Genomic DNA, 17,779 nt, shown 5'->3' on the forward strand with positions numbered 1-17,779 from the left:
CGTGTTATCATTTGACATAGTTTTGCTATATACATATGTTATAATATAAAACATATAACATGTTTTATATCATGCATTGGACTACAAGTATTTCTTTGATTGAAACACTTACAGTACATATTTTCGTCCAATACTAATACCAGGGCATTAAATTAATGCTTTTTTATTTAACATTACAACATTATGTAAAGAAAAAATAAATGATTCAATTCAAGATTATTTGTATAGCGCTTTTTACAATAGACATTGTCTCAAAGCAGCTTTACAGAACAGAAACATAGAGCAGAAGGTAAACATGAGGAATAACACCACCACTGTGTGCATTGTCGATGACAGTAATTGCTCACAGAAACATGTTTGGCATTTAGAAATTGTGCCAAATAGCCTAACTTTTAAAGTGTTGAAAAATAATAATGTAGACTCGAAATGAAAAAAACTATAAATTTATAGCTAAAGGAAACTATGGAACAACATTCACCTTTAACATTATCACTTCCCTCTGTTTAGAAATTTGAATGTCTTGTTTTAATGCAGTTCAATTTTATTTGTATATGGCTTTTAAGAATGGTCACAAAGCAGCATTACAGGATATAGAATTATAAATGTAAAATTATCCCTAATGCCAGAGCAATTTCATATATTCATACTCATAGAAAATGAATTAATTGATAAAATGAACTGCAGGAACAAAGTCTATAAGTGTTTCTTTTTTTATTTACTTTTTATCATTAACGTTAGCAGTTAAACAAAGATCAGTTATTTGATTGTGTTCTTTAGTCATTTTACATTGACATGCATTACTTGCTGTATTACTGAGGGAATATAAGAAAATAATACAATAGTAGAAATGTTCAAGAGCATGTTGTATTAACCAACAACTTCACATCCTACACACTGTACATTAATGTTTCAGTCATATGTTTCATTCAGGATGCCTTTCTGCATTGATCTTGTTGCCCTGTGTGTTTTTGTGTGTATTTAGGTGTATTTTTCTCTGTGTATTTTATGTCCTGGGTTTTTCAGCTACTGTAACCCTACTTTTTTGCCCTTCCTTCCATCCATCCATCATTATTATTTCACCAAGGTAATTGTGGCTGCTATGTAATGATATTTTTATTTTTCTCCATTTGTTTCAGATGGACCTTAAACTACTTTTTATATCAGTGTTGTTAGGAATCATATGCTACAGTAGCGCCCAGCCAGGTAACTCTTAACTCTTAATAAATTGGTGGTAATGAAGTGTGGAGATTAAAGTTACTGAAATTATGTAACATACTTTTTCATCTGACTTAGTTTAACTCTGACAAGGTGATTAACCTGTAGTTTAAAATGATCACTCACAATCTGCCTCTCCCACTGTTTCTCCCTCTCTGTAAGAGTGCATGCCTTTAAATGCCTTTAAACATCATGTTCCAAAGAAACCAAAATATCATAAAGTAAAGGAAAGACATCCCAGTCCCTCTCTAGCTCTAATTACTGAGGACCTCAGAGTTCTGAATGAAATGACGTGAGAGAAGCAGTGCTCAATGCCAGAGAACTTTTGTTTTCCGCAGAGGGGAATGAGTGCATCAAGGCTAATGCTGAATCCTGTGGTGATTGCATCCAAGTAGGGGCCAAGTGTGGGTGGTGCACAGATACAGTAAGTATTGCTCAAATGTTCAGCTTATCTGACTCATTCATTTGTCACAGAAGTTAGAGAACCGTTAGGGGAAACAGAAATTCTTGTTTGATTATGCACAAAGCATCTTCATGACTTAACTATGTCACATAGACACACACAAATCATCTCCACATCCTGCTTATTCCTGTCAGTGAATAAATCAGGGAACATATTATGACTGCACAATGTTGATTTTATTAACAGTTGATCTCAGTGTCTAAAGTGGATTTTTTTTCTCAATCCGGCTTTATTCTTCAGGTGTTTTGTAGTTGAATGAATGTTCCAGTATCATTTAAGTCTTATGCAGTTTAAGGCCAGAATTGAGAATGCCAAGCACAGCTACTTGTGCTTTCCACGTCTGCTACACTTAATGAAAAAATTGTGCTCTGAGCTGGGCCAACAAGTCACTGTACCAGACATTGTGTCTGGTTCACATTTCAGAGCAGGGAAGCTAGTAAGATATACAGCTACAATTGTTATTAGCATGAAACAGCAAAAATGAGATTAGCTACATTTCTTCTTTTTAGCTATATTTTGTCAAGGTCCTTGATAGCTTTCATTTACATATATTACATGCATGACAAACATGTATGTACGTAAATAATAAATAATTATATAATAAATATATGGGCACCACAAGACCTCTGAAGGTCTGCTGTGTATTGCAGCAAGACATTAGCAGCAGAGTAAGTTGTGAGGTGAGGCCTCTTTGGATCTGACTTGTTTGTCCAACACTTCCCACAGATGGATTGAAATCTGTGGAATGGAGGCCAGGTCTAAACCTAGAACTCTTTGTAATGTTTTACATTATCCTGCTGAAAGAAGCCATTGCCATTAGGGGATACTGCAGCCCGCAGCATAACAGAGCGTTCTTTGTCTGCAGCAATGTTTAGGTACCTGTCAAAGTAACATCCGCATGAATGCCAGGATTCAAGGGTTCCCAGCAGAACAATGCCCAAAGCATCACACTTCCTTCACCCGGCATGCCTTCTTATCATTCCCCAGATACTTGGCTCACACACACCTGGCCAATGACATTATGTAAAGGTGTTTCATCAGGCCAGTTCATATTATTTCATGGCTCCAGTTCTGATGCTTGGTTTGCAGCTATGCAGCCCCATAGACAACAAACAATGCACTGTGTGTTGTGAAGTGCCTCTCTGTCACAGTCAGCATTGCAATTTTGCTATTTGTGCTCCAATGGATCTCCTGTAGGGTCAGACCAGATCGGTTAGCCTTCTTTTACATTTGTTTACTAATGATTTTGGCTTTTTCAGGACTTCCTGAAGCAGGGAGAGCCTACGTCGGCACGCTGTGATGAACTTGAGTCCTTGAAGAAAAGAGGCTGTTCAGTGTCCTTGATTGAAAACCCTCAAGGGAGCCTGAAAATCCTCAAAAACAAACCTGTGACCCACCGCAAGAAAGGAGGCGAGAAACTCAAACCCGAGGACATCACCCAAATTCAGCCCCAGAAACTTGCAGTCAGCCTAAGATCTGGTGAGTGTTTCAACTACAATTCAGATCATATAAATCAATAATTCTGTAGTTATGGCTCACACATATAATAAAGTACAGTATAAATGGTGAATATTTGTGTGTTTGAATGTTTCTTTGTGTAGGAGAGCCACAAACAATTAATCTAAAGTTTAAAAGGGCAGAGGACTATCCCATTGACCTGTACTACCTTATGGACTTGTCCTATTCCATGAAAGATGATCTGGAAAATGTCAAAAACCTGGGCACCAGCCTGATGGTGGAGATGTCTGCAATCACGTCAGACTTCAGAATTGGTGTGTATTAAAGTTTGAGTCTTGTTGCTTTTAAAATGTTTAACTGCTTTTGGAGAAAATGATCATTAAGTAGGGTGACGTCAAGCTATTTTTTCTGTAATATTTTGTAAAGCTTTTTTTTTTTTTTTTGTGCCAAAATTGATGACATAGGTCAGCCAGTTGACAAAAGGAAATGAAACAGCTACTTTTTTTTTTTTTTTTTACATTTTTAGCTGGTGAAAACAAGTAATTGATAAGGATACCTGTTTTGCCATTTCTAGCTATCAGTGAAAAGATCCCACACTTGAGTCATAATACAGGGAGGCAATTTATTAATTTACTTTCCAAAGCAGTACAAATCCAGACCACAAAATACACTTGGAGAATTACGAGACAGTTGAAACTTGATTCAGGAAAACCAGGAAAAAAGCAAGAGCTTGGGCTCTTCATTATGAATGAAACAGTCTAACAGGACTCTAAAGAGGATCGAATATAAACTGATGTGAAGTAGGGGAGAAGCAGGAAAACAGAAAATAGGAAGACTTCTGATTTCTTAGAATGGAAAAAAGTATTGATCTTATAATATAAAATCCATCTATGTACATTGTGGATTTTTTGGTCTCTGATATATACAGTAGACTATAATTAACTGTTAGCATATAATACAAATGTATAGGCTTGCATGTACTGTAGTAAAAAAAGCACTGATTATTGCCATTGTAGTGACCACCTGTTCTTTGAGCAGTTAGTTTAGCAGATAATCTACTAATAGCATGCAAGTGAATAAACACAAAGACACCTTACCTTACGAACACATGGTAAGTGCTGAAGAAACCTCACAAGAGGTTTCTCTTAGCAAACATGCAAATCCGTGGTGTTTCACTAAACCTTTTGTTATTCAAGGTCTTTGAATCACAAAGAAGCTAAATGTCATTTAATACATGATCGAATACTTGTCACCAACTACATTTTTTATGTAGTAAAAAATCAGTGCTTTGACCAGGATTAACCAGAAACTTACTTAACTCCATAAAACTTCACTTACTTATATGTATTATTTATTATACAACATTTAGTTCTGGTCCACTAATTTGATTGGTTGAGTGGCTTTCCAAGAATGTTTGTATTTCCTAAAACCACACTGGGATATTTGTATATGTTTGTCAAGTAAAGTTTTACTCCTTAGTTTAGTTACTACAATAATGTTAATGATAACATCAGTGGACATGGCAAACTATACTTTTCAGGTAAATGAAGACAATTTTACTGGAAACACTGGGATATATTTCAGGAGCAAAAATAAACACAACATTTGGCCCTATTTTGCAATAAGACATTAAATCACTGCTACTTATTTGCAGTATAATGTTAATGAATGTATGCCCAGATCTATATATATTTTTTTTTAAATAAAGACTTCCCTAAATGTGTTAATTAGGCTTAGTGTTATTTTTCTTAATTTGGGCACTAAACAAATTTTGGGTTTTGTTTTTTTTTTTAGTTGTTTTTTTTGTTTTGTTTTTTTCTGATGTTATGCTGCCCACACTGTCAGTTTTTGCACATGTAGAGTCTTTTAGGTTTTATTACAGTTTACCCACTATTCAGAATCAAATATTAAATATAATAAATCTGTTTTATCAATCACCATAACTTTTGAATTATACTATAAGTGAGAGCATTAATTAGTGTATTATTGGAGCTTACTGTATATTTAAATTAGACAGTTTCCATACCAACTCTTAGATAAATGCATATTGTGTGCTACAAGTGCCTTATTAGAATGATCCATATCTCTTCCTTTCCATTTTATTCCAAATACAAAGATTCAATGTTCACTTTCACAAATTAAATAAATTTTTTAACAAAAATGTACAACATTTTTAAAAATATATATATGCTTGTATATGATGTATGTGTATGCTAAATGTTTCATTTTATTTGTCAGGTTTTGGTTCGTTTGTCGAGAAGACAGTCATGCCCTACATCAGCACCACCCCTGCCAAGCTTCTGAACCCCTGCACCGGGGACCAGAACTGCACGAGTCCCTTCAGCTACAAGAACGTGCTGAAACTCACCAGTAATGGTGAGCAGTTCAACACACTGGTGGGTCAGCAGCAAATCTCAGGCAATCTGGACTCTCCAGAGGGTGGTTTTGATGCTATAATGCAAGTCGCTGTGTGCGGGGTAAGTGTACACAATTTAACAACTTTTTTTTGTCTGGATTCTTTCAGTTATTTTTATTCTAAATAGTTACAATGCCAGACAAGGGATTTAACATTTTTAGTGAAATTATAAGTTAAAAAAAAAGAACTCCAATGAAATACTCTAGAATTAAAAACATTTTATTAATACGTACAATATAGTGTTTGTGGATGTTTATTTAGTTGATTAAATTTAGATCACTTTAAATAGTCCCTTATAAATTAGATATGTAATGTACCATATAGAAATATTTGATGGAACACAATTCACAAAACACAAACACGATATTTCTTTATTTAATTACTAAAAGTGGGTAAAAAAAATCTGTTCATTAATGTGCAGAGTAAATTTGATATAATAGAGAATGTTTTGCTTGGTCTCCTATTTCCAACATGATGTGAAAGAATGATAGCCGGTCTGTTGGTTTTGGGAGAGGAAACTGTATTTGATTTTTGTGTGAATATGATTAATACAAAGCACATTTTATAATATATTTTCTTTCTTTCTTTCTTTCTTTCTTTCTCTCTTTCTCTCTTTCTTTCTCTCTTTCTTTCTTTCTTTCTTTCTTTCTTTCTTTCTTTCTTTCTTTCTCAGGAGCACATTGGCTGGAGAAACGTCACTCGTTTGCTGGTGTTTTCTACAGATGCAGGTTTCCATTTTGCCGGAGATGGAAAACTGGGTGGAATTGTGCTTCCTAATGATGGCAAATGTCACCTTGAAAACAACATGTACACCATGAGCCACTATTATGTATGTAGTTTGTGGAATATACATTCCATGCTTAGTGATATTCAAATGATTGTGTATTTGTTCATGGATTTATTGCTTTATAAATCTATTTGACAGGATTACCCATCAATAGCACATCTGGTGCAGAAACTAAGTGAAAATAACATCCAGACCATCTTTGCTGTAACAGAGGAATTTCAGCCTGTTTATAAAGTAGGCTTTTTTCCTTCACTTAGCTCAGTGTGTATGTGTGTGTGTGTGTGTGTGTGTGTGTGTGTGTGTGTGTGTGTGTGTCTGCATGGATATACTTTGCATATGTTTGATTATGGTTTATTTTACTTCTCTATTTCTCACTGGGTTAGTAAAAGTCCATCTTTTTGAAGTTTCGAAACACATTCTTATGACCTCTGCCTCTGTTCTCATGTTCTTATGACTTTCTCTGATGCGTTTTTTACAGAATCTAACAAAATTATGATTAAATGATACTCTAGTATTGTATGTTATATTAAGGTTACATTTAGTGGCATTATTTAACACAACATTAGAAAACATTGTACTTCAGTATTAATATACAATAGGTAACATTAACATAAGTAAAACTTGTCACTTGTAATTGTGTTTTTTAATAAACCAGACATGCCAGCCAATGTTTACTACATTACTGACTAAAATTAAGCCTACAATAACCAGATAAACCAAATCCCTATATGAATCAGAATTCATCAGGGTTATTCATTCATTCATTATTCAATTCACTGAGCCTGAAATGAGTTAGTTACCGCTAATTTGCTTTACTTTGGACTTCATTTTCCAACTTTTTAAGAATTTTGAATTAAACGAACTTTAAATTTGTTACTTCATGCTGTAAAAGGTAGGGTCTTCATTGTTTGAGAAATGCTTCAGAAAACTGCGTTGGGCCGCCAAACAAAACAAAAACAAAACTAACGTGTAGCCAATGAGCAGAAAGGGGCGTGTCTTGTCAATATGGGCTCAGGTGTTCAGGGTGTTCAGTGCACATGTTTGACAGTAGCAGAAAGCGGTTTTAACATTGACCAGCGGGTAAAAACAAAGAAAGAAAGCGAAGAAAGGCTTACGATGAGGCAAGAAGTAGGGCTAACAGAATATGGCTTTCTATCAATTAAAGTTCAGAATATTAAATCAATCAATACACTTACTTGCGTTACTGCAAGTCTTTGTGCCTGAAACATGCACACACGCTCCAAGTCTTCTGTTTCCATGTTATCGGCAGCAACGTTATGACCCCTGCCTCTAACGTTAGCGCTGCCTCAGGTTCTAGGTGTTGGCTGTCTCCTTCAGCGTCTAACGGAGATAAACCTTTCACGGTACAACACACAGTACTACAAAAACACATTTGTATTACCATAGTTTTACTTATTTAGTTCATACATCGATAAAAATACACCCTCAGTCAGCTGCCCCATCAGGTTCCGCCATAATACTTGTCTGGTTTATAATTGGGTTATACTTGTCTGGTGTATGTGTGGGGTGGAGCTATCAAAACTGGGGTGGGACCCATTTGGGTTAGAGGCGTGTTTGTTTTGGTGATTTCAAATGTCAACATTGGCTTTCAAACAATGGAGACACCACCTTTAACATGGTTTAATATATGTAAAATATTAGAAAAAAAAACATAAAAACATCTATCATGAGAAATATATATATGTATATAGAGAGAGAGAGAGTGAGAGTGAGTGAGAGAGAGAGAACTGAATTCTCACAGAGAAACCTCCTCTCACTCTATATTTTTTGGATAGCTTTAACTCTGAAAATAGTTTCCACATTGAGACTTGGCTTCTGTTGTGTTACAAAATGTAGACTTTCTGCCTAGAACGTGAAGGTGTCATTTATAATACAAACTCTTTTCTTCAGTCAGTCCTAGACTGCAGTGTTTTATATCTGTCTCCATTTTGTGGTTCACTCCCAAACACATTTTTGAGAGGGTTTTTTTTGTCCTCCACAGGAATTGAAAAACCTCATTCCAAAGTCTGCAGTGGGAACATTGTCGGCAAACTCCAGCAACGTGATCAACCTTATTATCGATGCGTACAATGTAAGTATATCAACTTACCTATTCTGAATTGCTTCTTTATTCAGCAGTTAAGCACTCTTTGACCTTTTTTCCTTTTTATGTAATTGAATGTTATCTTTCTCCTTCAGTCTCTGTCTTCAGAGGTGATTCTAGAGAACAGCAAGCTGCCTGAAGGAGTTACCATCACATATCAATCCCGGTGCAAGAATGGAGTAGTAAGTGTTGGAGAGGAGGGACGCAAATGCTCCAACATCTCAATTGGAGATGAGGTAAGACTCTAAAAAAATCTATTGTAGGGCAGTAACGATTACGTCAGTGACTTTCTCTTGAAGCATGTGGATTGATCTCAAATGGATGAAATGAATGAGTTTTTGGACTGACTTTGGAGTCCATGCTCAAGTGCATGCTGTCATCAAAATAAAAAAATGGGAAGAAAACGGGCAACTAAATAGGTTCTATATTTTTACCGTGTGTACTACTACAGGTCTCCTTCAGCATAAACATTACAGTTAATGGCTGCCCCAAACAAGGCAAACCTCAGATCCTAAAGATCAGACCTCTGGGCTTCACTGAGGAAGTGGAGATCAAACTGAGCTTTATCTGTGACTGTGAGTGCCAGAAGAAAGGTATTGTGAACAGTGACCTCTGCCATAATGGCAACGGCACCTTCGAATGTGGCGCCTGCAGGTAACGGTCCATTAACACCAATAATTTACATATAACCTAGAATATCTGCATAAAGATATGTTTTACAGGAAATGCATCTAGTGCACTTGTATGATTGTATGCATTGTGCTGCATAATGAGCAAGTGTACAGGTCTTCCTGTTACAGTGACTGGAAGTGCATATAGATGTATAGATAGATTAGATTGACCTCTGAGCTGCAAAAGGCACTTTAGAGCAATTTAAACAGAAATAAATTAAAATGCCTGATCATAAGATCGCACCATTAAATGCAATAACTTACAAACATCTGCTTAATGTTGAGATTCTTTTTTTGTCTCTAGGTGCAATAAGGATCGTATTGGCCGAGAGTGTGAGTGCTGGAAAGACGAAGTGTCCAGCGAAGACCTGGAAAAGACCTGCCGTAGAGATAACGGTACTGATCTCTGCAGCAACAACGGCGAGTGTGTGTGTGGCAAATGTGAATGTAAGAAGAGGGACAACCCAGAGGAGTACTACAGCGGCGAGTACTGCGAGTGTGACAACTTCAATTGTGACCGCTCAAATAACAAGCTCTGTGGAGGTATTAACTGCTCTCTGAGACCACTTGGAGTAATGAAAGATAATGAGGATTTACCTGGACTGTATGAATTAATCTGTTATTGTCTGTCCCTGTCTGATGCCAGGCCATGGCCACTGTGAATGCCGAGTCTGCGTTTGTGATGCTAACTACACAGGAAGTGCATGCGACTGCTCCTTGGATATGTCGACATGTTTGGCCTCCAATAATCAGATCTGTAATGGCAGAGGCATGTGTGAATGTGGAACCTGTAGGTGCACTGATCCTAAATTCCAGGGACCCACATGTGAGATCTGCCCCACCTGCCCTGGAGTCTGCACTGAACACAAGTATGTGTGGAAAACCTCCATCAGGCTCTTAATAGTTGTAATCCTAACATATTTAAAAGAAATGCTTTTATCCAAAGCACATTATTTGCTTTGGATTGTGAAAGAAAAAAAAATTCAAGGACAGACCAATTAGAAAATCTGACAGATAAAAGAATAGACACTGATACAAAATTACTGCAAGATAACATTTTTACTGATTAAACAGAAAAATATTACATATTTATCTGATGTAAAAATACATTTTCCGCACAAATGGCTTAATGTCAGGTCGTCTGTGTCTGTGGTATGTTTGTGTTTTTTTGCGTTTCATGTGGATGGTTTGTTCTTCAGGTTGCATTTTTCATGATGTGTTGGTTATCCAAGAAATGTTCTAGATCTTCCACTTTTCATTGTTACTGTATTAGAACAAGCACATTTATATAAAGCATTTATGTTACCTCCAGCACTATTTTCAGCTTCGCATTCAATAATTGATAGATCGTCATTCTTATACAGTATACAAATGGATCTATTTCCTGCTCCTGAAAAAAAGAATGTAAGATCAGATAAGTTGTAGCAGCATTACAGTGACTGTGGCAGTCTGTGGTGCTGAAGCAGGGACTCAGATTGTAGACAAAGTTCTCTTATGATGGTGGCGAGTTAATGATAGAATGATAGCTTAGTTTATGTGTTAGGTTGAGGAGCCTAGCGATCCCCAGAAATAGCTGGGATCTGTGTTGGAGGATAAAGAACTTCTCAGCTTGGTGCCACAAGCCACCAAGCTTCATTCTTAATCATTCTTGTTCCACGTGAAGTGGAACAAGAATGATTAAATAAATGAATGAATGAAATAATGAATGAATGAAAGTTAATCACAGTCAGACATATAACAACCAGCATGTTGTTTCACAGGGCGTGTGTGCAATGCCGAGCTTTTGGTACAGGAGAAAAGAAGGACACTTGTGAAAGAGACTGCAGCTACTTCACTCTGATTAAAGTGAAAAATACAGATAACCTGCCTCAGCCTGTACAAGCCTTCCCACTCATGCACTGCAAGGAAAGAGATGCTAATGACTGCTGGTTCTACTACACCTACTCCGTCACGAACCACACCGAGGTCCATGTCGTCGATACTTTAGGTACATTTTGAAAATGTAAAATAGGACAATTTGCCAAGATTAACATAAAAAGCAAAAAGTTCAGCACCTAAGAAATTAACACTGGCAGGTTTTTGAGAACCCTGTATTAATATTTTAATACTATGTATAAAGATATAACAAATAAACTGAAGAATGGAGATCTATTTGTATGACAAACATTGTCTAAAAGTAACTTAGTGCAATTGCTTATAATAATACTGATTGCAATCTGAAAGAGGATGAATTTTATGCGTGTGTGTGTGTGTGTGTGTGTGTGTGTGTGTGTGTGTGTGTGTGTGTGTGTGTGTGTGTGTTTAAAAATGTGGCACTCTTTTTGCATTTTATTACCACAGTAACGGCAATAAAATGTAAAAAGAGTGCCACATTTTTAAACACTTCTGGCTGGCAATGGATTTTAAATTGAAAATCACTTAGCAAATATACAGTTTGTGTATATATTGTGAATGTTGGTATGTTTACTAGAACTGAAATGTGTTTTAGAAGTAGAAATCTGTTGCATCATTTTTCCCATAATACTTTATTTCTCAGAATGCCCAGCTGGTCCTGATATCATCCCCATCGTGGCTGGAGTGGTTGCAGGAATTGTGCTGATTGGACTAGCCCTTCTGTTAATCTGGAAATTGCTCATGATCATTCACGACCGCCGCGAGTTTGCCAAGTTTGAGAAAGAGAAAATTAATGCCAAATGGGATATGGTAAGAAAACGTCTATGCTTTTGGGTTTTCATCTTAGATATTATTGGATCAAATTGATTCTGAGACTTGTCATTGTTTAACATATTAGTATTCAGTTTAGCCTTAAAACACTGCAGTCCCTTGTTCTAATAAAGCTTGTTGCTTTACCCAATTGGGTTGTTTCTGTAGATATAAAGATAGCAGGGTTACAATGTGCCTAAAACTACTTCTCTTTTCCCCACTTCATATCTCAACCCATTCTTCTTTCTTTAATTCATGGGAAAGTTATTTAAAGGCCAGCTGGCTTTGAATATATTTTTGGGTTAATCCTTCTAACAGCTGGAAAACAGAACACAGCCATTTTGGATTTGGAGAGTTTGGGTCACTAAGGTGTGGTCTGAATGGAATATATGTGTGAGGTTTGGTTACTCAGTGCTGCCCTCTGCTGGTCAGAAAATCTCCTGCTGTCTTATACTTTTTGCTTTTAAACTACAAAAAAGCTTTTTAAAAAAATAAAAGTTATGCTTGAATAAGTATGGACTACCACCAATATGTTTAAACTGTCAGAAGCTGTTGTTATTGTTTTGTTTTTTTCTCAAGAATGTCCAGTATCTTGAGCGTTAGCATCTCAATTCATCAAAGCTCCTCTTTAATGTAGGAGTGTTTCTGAGTGCCATGGGCAGGGCAGAAAAATTCAGAAAGCTCTAATAATAGCAATGGAAAGGCCATGGTGTCAGTTACAGTTCAGCCACTTTGTCTGTCAGGGCCTGTGATTAAACCGTCTTCAAAGGCTATGTGTGGCTAGTCATGAAATTTCAGACAATTATATTGAGTGCTCTGGTTTTCGTCATGTTTTAAGTTGTCGTTTTGTTCCTGGACACCTTTGTAGTTGTTTCTATTTATTGATATATTTTAAAATTTCTAATCTTTCTTTTTTATTCCAAAAATAATATTTGCTCTTACCTATAAAATATCATTTCAGATAACATTAGGAAACTAGCATTAGCACTGAATCTTCCTAGCACTAGCTCTATAGATCGTCACAACAGCGAATCATCCGACCTGCATATTTTGATTAAATGCCCTTCCTAACACTACCCTAGCATTTTATTCGGGCCTGGGCCGGCTTTTAGTTCTCTCGTGATGGCTGGGTTTGTTTCCTGATCCAGAATCGAAGTCGGGCTCAAAACTAAATGTAGTAAAAGGTGTAAATCTCATTAATCCCACACTGCAGTAGAAAGTTAAATAGGAACTAATAAATTAGTGAAGCAGTCATTTGACTTGGCAAATCAACAGATGACTAAGAAACATACATAAAACCTTTAACTCTATAACTCACACTCACTGATTGCATACTTAAAACGTCAAAGGTCTGAATGTGGTTTGTTCGGATAGGATGTCTTCCAGGATTAACCTTCCTTCTAACCAATCACTGGCCTCTGATTCCAACATTCTGTATTTCTATTTCCAACTCCTGACAACTTCCATCTCCACTTAAGCACACTTGCTGGAAGGCTGAGTGAGGCCGGGGGCCTGATCATTGATTACATCAAGATTTTATAGGCATGATTCAAAAAAGAAAACATGTAAGGGGAAAACACCATTAATCATTGGCTTAGCACAACACCTGCTTACCTCCTGATCAGGCTAATCTTATCCTTACCAAAGTCTACTAGAAGCTGTTTATGAGTCTCACCAACTCGTCTCCAGTTCCTTCTGTCCCTGTCATATTCCATAAAAACAATCACCGGTAATAACAATTTCTAGTCACAAACATCAACCAGTCACAAGCATAGAAGGTCAGATACTTACAAACAACTCCTCAGGATAATTTTTACCTAGATAGATAGATAGATAGATAGATAGATAGATAGATAGATAGATAGATAGATAGATAGATAGATAGATAGATAGAGAAACATTGGTGTGTGTTGATGATTGCTATCCTGACCTTCCTGATGGTCAGTCAAAAATGCAAAAATGCAGGCAGTGTGCTATATACTACACTCTAGTGAGCCACTAGTGAGGGATGACATGAAAGCTTTGTTTTTTCTGTTGAGTTTGTTGAATGTAGTAGTTCCTACAGTAGGACTGGTAGTTTGGCAGATGCCCTTATGCTGAGTGACTAACAGAAATACTTCATAATAGACATCAAAGACATTGTCATGCTCAGGACGAGTTCAGGGGTTCAGACTCTTTTAATACAAATAATATTATTCAACTAAAATCCTGTTATGGTGGAGTTAGTACAGCAAGATGAACTCATATCATGAGAATATTTCCTAGTCATCCTTTAGGTGTTAGATTTTCCACCTTATAAAGACCAGTCGCATTAATAATTTTGTGAAATACTGAATTTCAAATAAGGTCCTCCTTCCAGTAAATTCTTTCCTGTTCCTCTTCGAGCCTCATCATCATTCTTCTTTCTTTTGCTATGTGTTCTTCATCTCCTTTGCCCTTTTTTCATCTTGCCATCTTGGCAAATTCTTTCTGTGCCTTTTTCCTTCCTTAGCAAGAGAATCCAATTTACAAGAGTCCTGTTAATAAGTTCCAGAATCCAAACTATGGACAAAAAACTGCAGCTCTTTAAGTGTGTATTATTTTCCGCTCATTTCTGCATGGTCATTGTTTCTTTCTCGTGTGTGAGAGATTAGTGTTACTGATCTATGGCTTGTGATTTTAAAACTGCATTGATCTCAAATTATTGTGAATAACTTGTGATTATTTCATTATTAAAATCTCACTCTTTTTTTTTTATTGGAATTGGATTATTCTTTTTGTGATTGTAAACGTCTTGTTAAATTCAATTAAATTCAATGTTAGTCTATAGGGGTGTATAGGTTGGATGATATCACAATATGATGTTGATGCAGTAAACTGTACCACAGTAAGCTTAAAATATATATATATATATATTTTTTTTTTAATTTGATTGATTTTTTTGTGTTGTTGGAAATTTCCATGTTAATGGAAAAGTGTTTAACATTCTTCCCTTTTTCTTTTTTTAAGATCTTTTTGGCAAACATCTGCAAAAAAAATCAATATATTATGCATATCTTCTTTTTTATTCTATTTTTTTTATTTAAATTTAAGGGTTTTTTGCTCTCCTGTTGTTGTCCATCAATTAGCAACAACAATTTTTCTCTCTTCTCTGTTTTTAATGGGGGGATTTTTGGCACATCAGCATAATCATTTATTTTCTTTATACGTTTTCTATTCTTTTTTTTTTTTTTGACACATTGTTGGAAAAACTGTAATCCGAATTGCTTCTTGCTTTTTTCAATTTTGATACTTTTTTCAAAACCAAATATTGTGATGCATATTGTCTATAATGAAAGTATTATTATATATACTGAGATGTATTTTTGACACCTCACTCACCGCTGCATTGTGTGTGTTTGTGTTTTTACGAACTAATCATCTTACTGAAGCTTGTCTTATTGCATCTATTCACTCTTATATTCAGATCTTTAACAAATGACTTTGGTTTTCTGCTTTTTGGCAGAACTTAAAACTACTAAATCTTCAAAATCCTGTTGCTCTGCCTGTTTTCACATGTTCGTATTTCTACTTTTTACAGGGCGAAAATCCGATCTACAAGAGCGCCGTTACGACCGTCATCAATCCCAAATACGAGGGCAAATAATGCACACCTCCCCTGTGCATAGGGCCATATACTTTCATTTCATTTTTGAATTTATTTCTCCCATTTCAAGTTCTTTTCATTTTATTTTGTAGAACTATGCATTTCTATTGTGAGGACACAACCTTTTGTGCCTCCTCTGTTTTATTGCAAAACCTGTACAGTTTGTAAAGACTTTATCAGCATCTGAAGCTCTTGTTTAGGATACTTTTTATTATTTCCCTTGGTTCCACACATTTACTGAACGTTCTCCATGATACTCTAGACTCCTTTTAATCTTTCAAAAGCGATGCATAAGGTATGAAGTAAACCTTTATTATGGCAGTTCATAAATATCCACTCAATCTACATTTCTGTTAGAGACAACTAAAAAGCATCATGCAACAGCAGCATTGTGAACGTGTAACATCTGACATGACAATCAGGAATAAGGAATATTGTTTATTTGTCTTGGTGTCTTTTTATTATGCTAATGAATTTAGAGATACTTGCTTAGCATGTAGTGAAGTCATGTTACAGGCGTATGTTATTTGCTGTTATGTTATATTTCAGAGATTTAAAACATTTTTCCGATTTCAGAACATAATCTACGGCGATTTTATGCCACATCCACAGACGCTTTAGGGGCATTTCACTCATAAACGCACATGGCTTTGGTCAGATTTTCTTTCTTATTCTAATTCTGTACTACAAAGGATGTTATATATCTGACATCAACCTGTTTCTTGTTAAAGATCATATACTTTTGTATGCAATCCTAAAATCAGAATGATGTCTGTCATTAAAGCCCCTAGCAAAAGAAAAATCTGTCAGTGAAAAAGAGTCAGGAATTCCATCCTAACCTGCTATTTAATTAAAGTTGAAATATATAATTATAGGAAAACTCCTATTTTCCATTTGATCAGTAAATTGTGGGTATGTCAGACTGCATTATGATTGGCAGTGTCATTTCTCTGGCAACACAAATCTGTCATTACTTTCTGATCTACATAAGTATAAATCTTTGCATACTTATACAAGGATAAGTATCATTTTCTCTGATACAGTGACACACAATGTTATGAGGTTATTATGTATTCTACTTAAATATTTAAACCACTGATGACTTTTTTTTTTAAAAAAACAAGAAAAAAACTGTTAGGTTTGTGAACGCCTTCATGGTACATGGTTATGTGGTTAAACATTTTATTCTGTTTTAATGTTTAAAATTATGTGCTTACTTTTAAAATGAAGATAATGCCATTTTGACATATTTTCTGCAACTACCAAGACATAAAACTGGAAAATTCTTGATATTTGATGTATAATGCAGTATTATATTACCCAAGATGACTCAAATCCTAGCTAGTCTTTTAATTTACAAGTGCCTTTTTAACATGTTCTATTGCCATGCTGTTTGGAAATTATTTATTAAAACCGACTCTTAAAAACATTGTCTTTATTTATTAATAAGGATTATTTAGCATTGAGCTGATGTGAGATGGAAACTTTTCTACAGTCTTGCAAAGTTGATGAGCATGAAGCAATTGTTGAATCAAAAAGATTTTTAAAAGTAAATTTGTATTTAATAATTGTGCACAAATAAAGTGTAGTGGGGCAAGTTGTCCACTAGAGGGAGGCAAAGAGACAAGCGCTAATATAACATTTGTCCCAATGTAGAACTGAAGCTTCTGTAATATATTTATTAATAAAAGTGAAGTGCATGTGTTTTGGGGTATGAACGCACAGAAACACCACACAAGGATAAACTAGACTTTAAATGTATAATCGTAGAGAAAGTAGGGGCGTTACACAACGTTGCTGAACTGAAGACTTTGCGCATGCGTCAGACAACTTCAACAGGTTAGACTCGCGCATGCGCAATACGTGATGACCTGGTTTCAGGTTTATTTGTAAAACGGAATTTCTGACCTGAATATTGAACTATAGCATGACCTTTTGTCTCACACTGACCTTCTGACAATTGTATTCAAATCGACAAACTAAACTTTCACCTAATGGAGTCATTAGCTAAACACATACGCACACAAAAACACACATACACACACAGTAGTAAAAGGAAAGGTGTACAATTGGAACATGAGATGAATTTGAAATCTTTCATATTTAAAAGATAATCATAAACTTTTTTTTAATGTCTTACAGTTGGTTATAAAGCCATTACTAAGAAAATGACAGAAAACTGGTGTGTAAAAACAAATGACTACATATACTGATGTGTAAGAGGCCTAGCAAAGTGATTTGGCTATTACTCTAGATCTTAAAATTGTCCTTTTCTAATTCACCCTCATTCAAAAATTAACTCTAGACCAGAGTCATGGCCATGTATAGACTGGAGGC

At 35.6% G+C, this 17,779-nt stretch overlaps 1 protein-coding gene across 2 annotated transcripts in view; it reads left to right on the forward strand.

Moving 5' to 3' along the window:
• Positions 1-16,869, forward strand: part of itgb1a (integrin, beta 1a) — a 33,565-nt gene extending 16,696 nt beyond the window's left edge. Inside the window, exons 2-17 of one of the 2 annotated variants that reach the window (XM_047811468.1) lie at positions 1,137-1,203; positions 1,554-1,639; positions 2,938-3,157; positions 3,280-3,450; positions 5,375-5,613; positions 6,226-6,381; positions 6,478-6,573; positions 8,342-8,431; positions 8,539-8,679; positions 8,895-9,097; positions 9,419-9,657; positions 9,761-9,983; positions 10,875-11,101; positions 11,651-11,817; positions 14,309-14,386; positions 15,377-16,869. In XM_047811468.1, the coding sequence (XP_047667424.1) occupies positions 1,137-1,203; positions 1,554-1,639; positions 2,938-3,157; positions 3,280-3,450; positions 5,375-5,613; positions 6,226-6,381; positions 6,478-6,573; positions 8,342-8,431; positions 8,539-8,679; positions 8,895-9,097; positions 9,419-9,657; positions 9,761-9,983; positions 10,875-11,101; positions 11,651-11,817; positions 14,309-14,386 (2,403 nt within the window). In that variant the 3' untranslated portion in view covers positions 15,377-16,869. The remainder of the gene's footprint in view (positions 1-1,136; positions 1,204-1,553; positions 1,640-2,937; positions 3,158-3,279; positions 3,451-5,374; positions 5,614-6,225; positions 6,382-6,477; positions 6,574-8,341; positions 8,432-8,538; positions 8,680-8,894; positions 9,098-9,418; positions 9,658-9,760; positions 9,984-10,874; positions 11,102-11,650; positions 11,818-14,308; positions 14,387-15,376) is intronic. The other variant, XM_047811469.1, reaches the window with a different exon arrangement.
• Positions 16,870-17,779: the final 910 nt, after the last annotated feature.

Source organism: Tachysurus fulvidraco, chromosome 3, assembly GCF_022655615.1.
Source record: "Tachysurus fulvidraco isolate hzauxx_2018 chromosome 3, HZAU_PFXX_2.0, whole genome shotgun sequence".
NCBI classification, from domain to species: domain Eukaryota; kingdom Metazoa; phylum Chordata; class Actinopteri; order Siluriformes; family Bagridae; genus Tachysurus; species Tachysurus fulvidraco.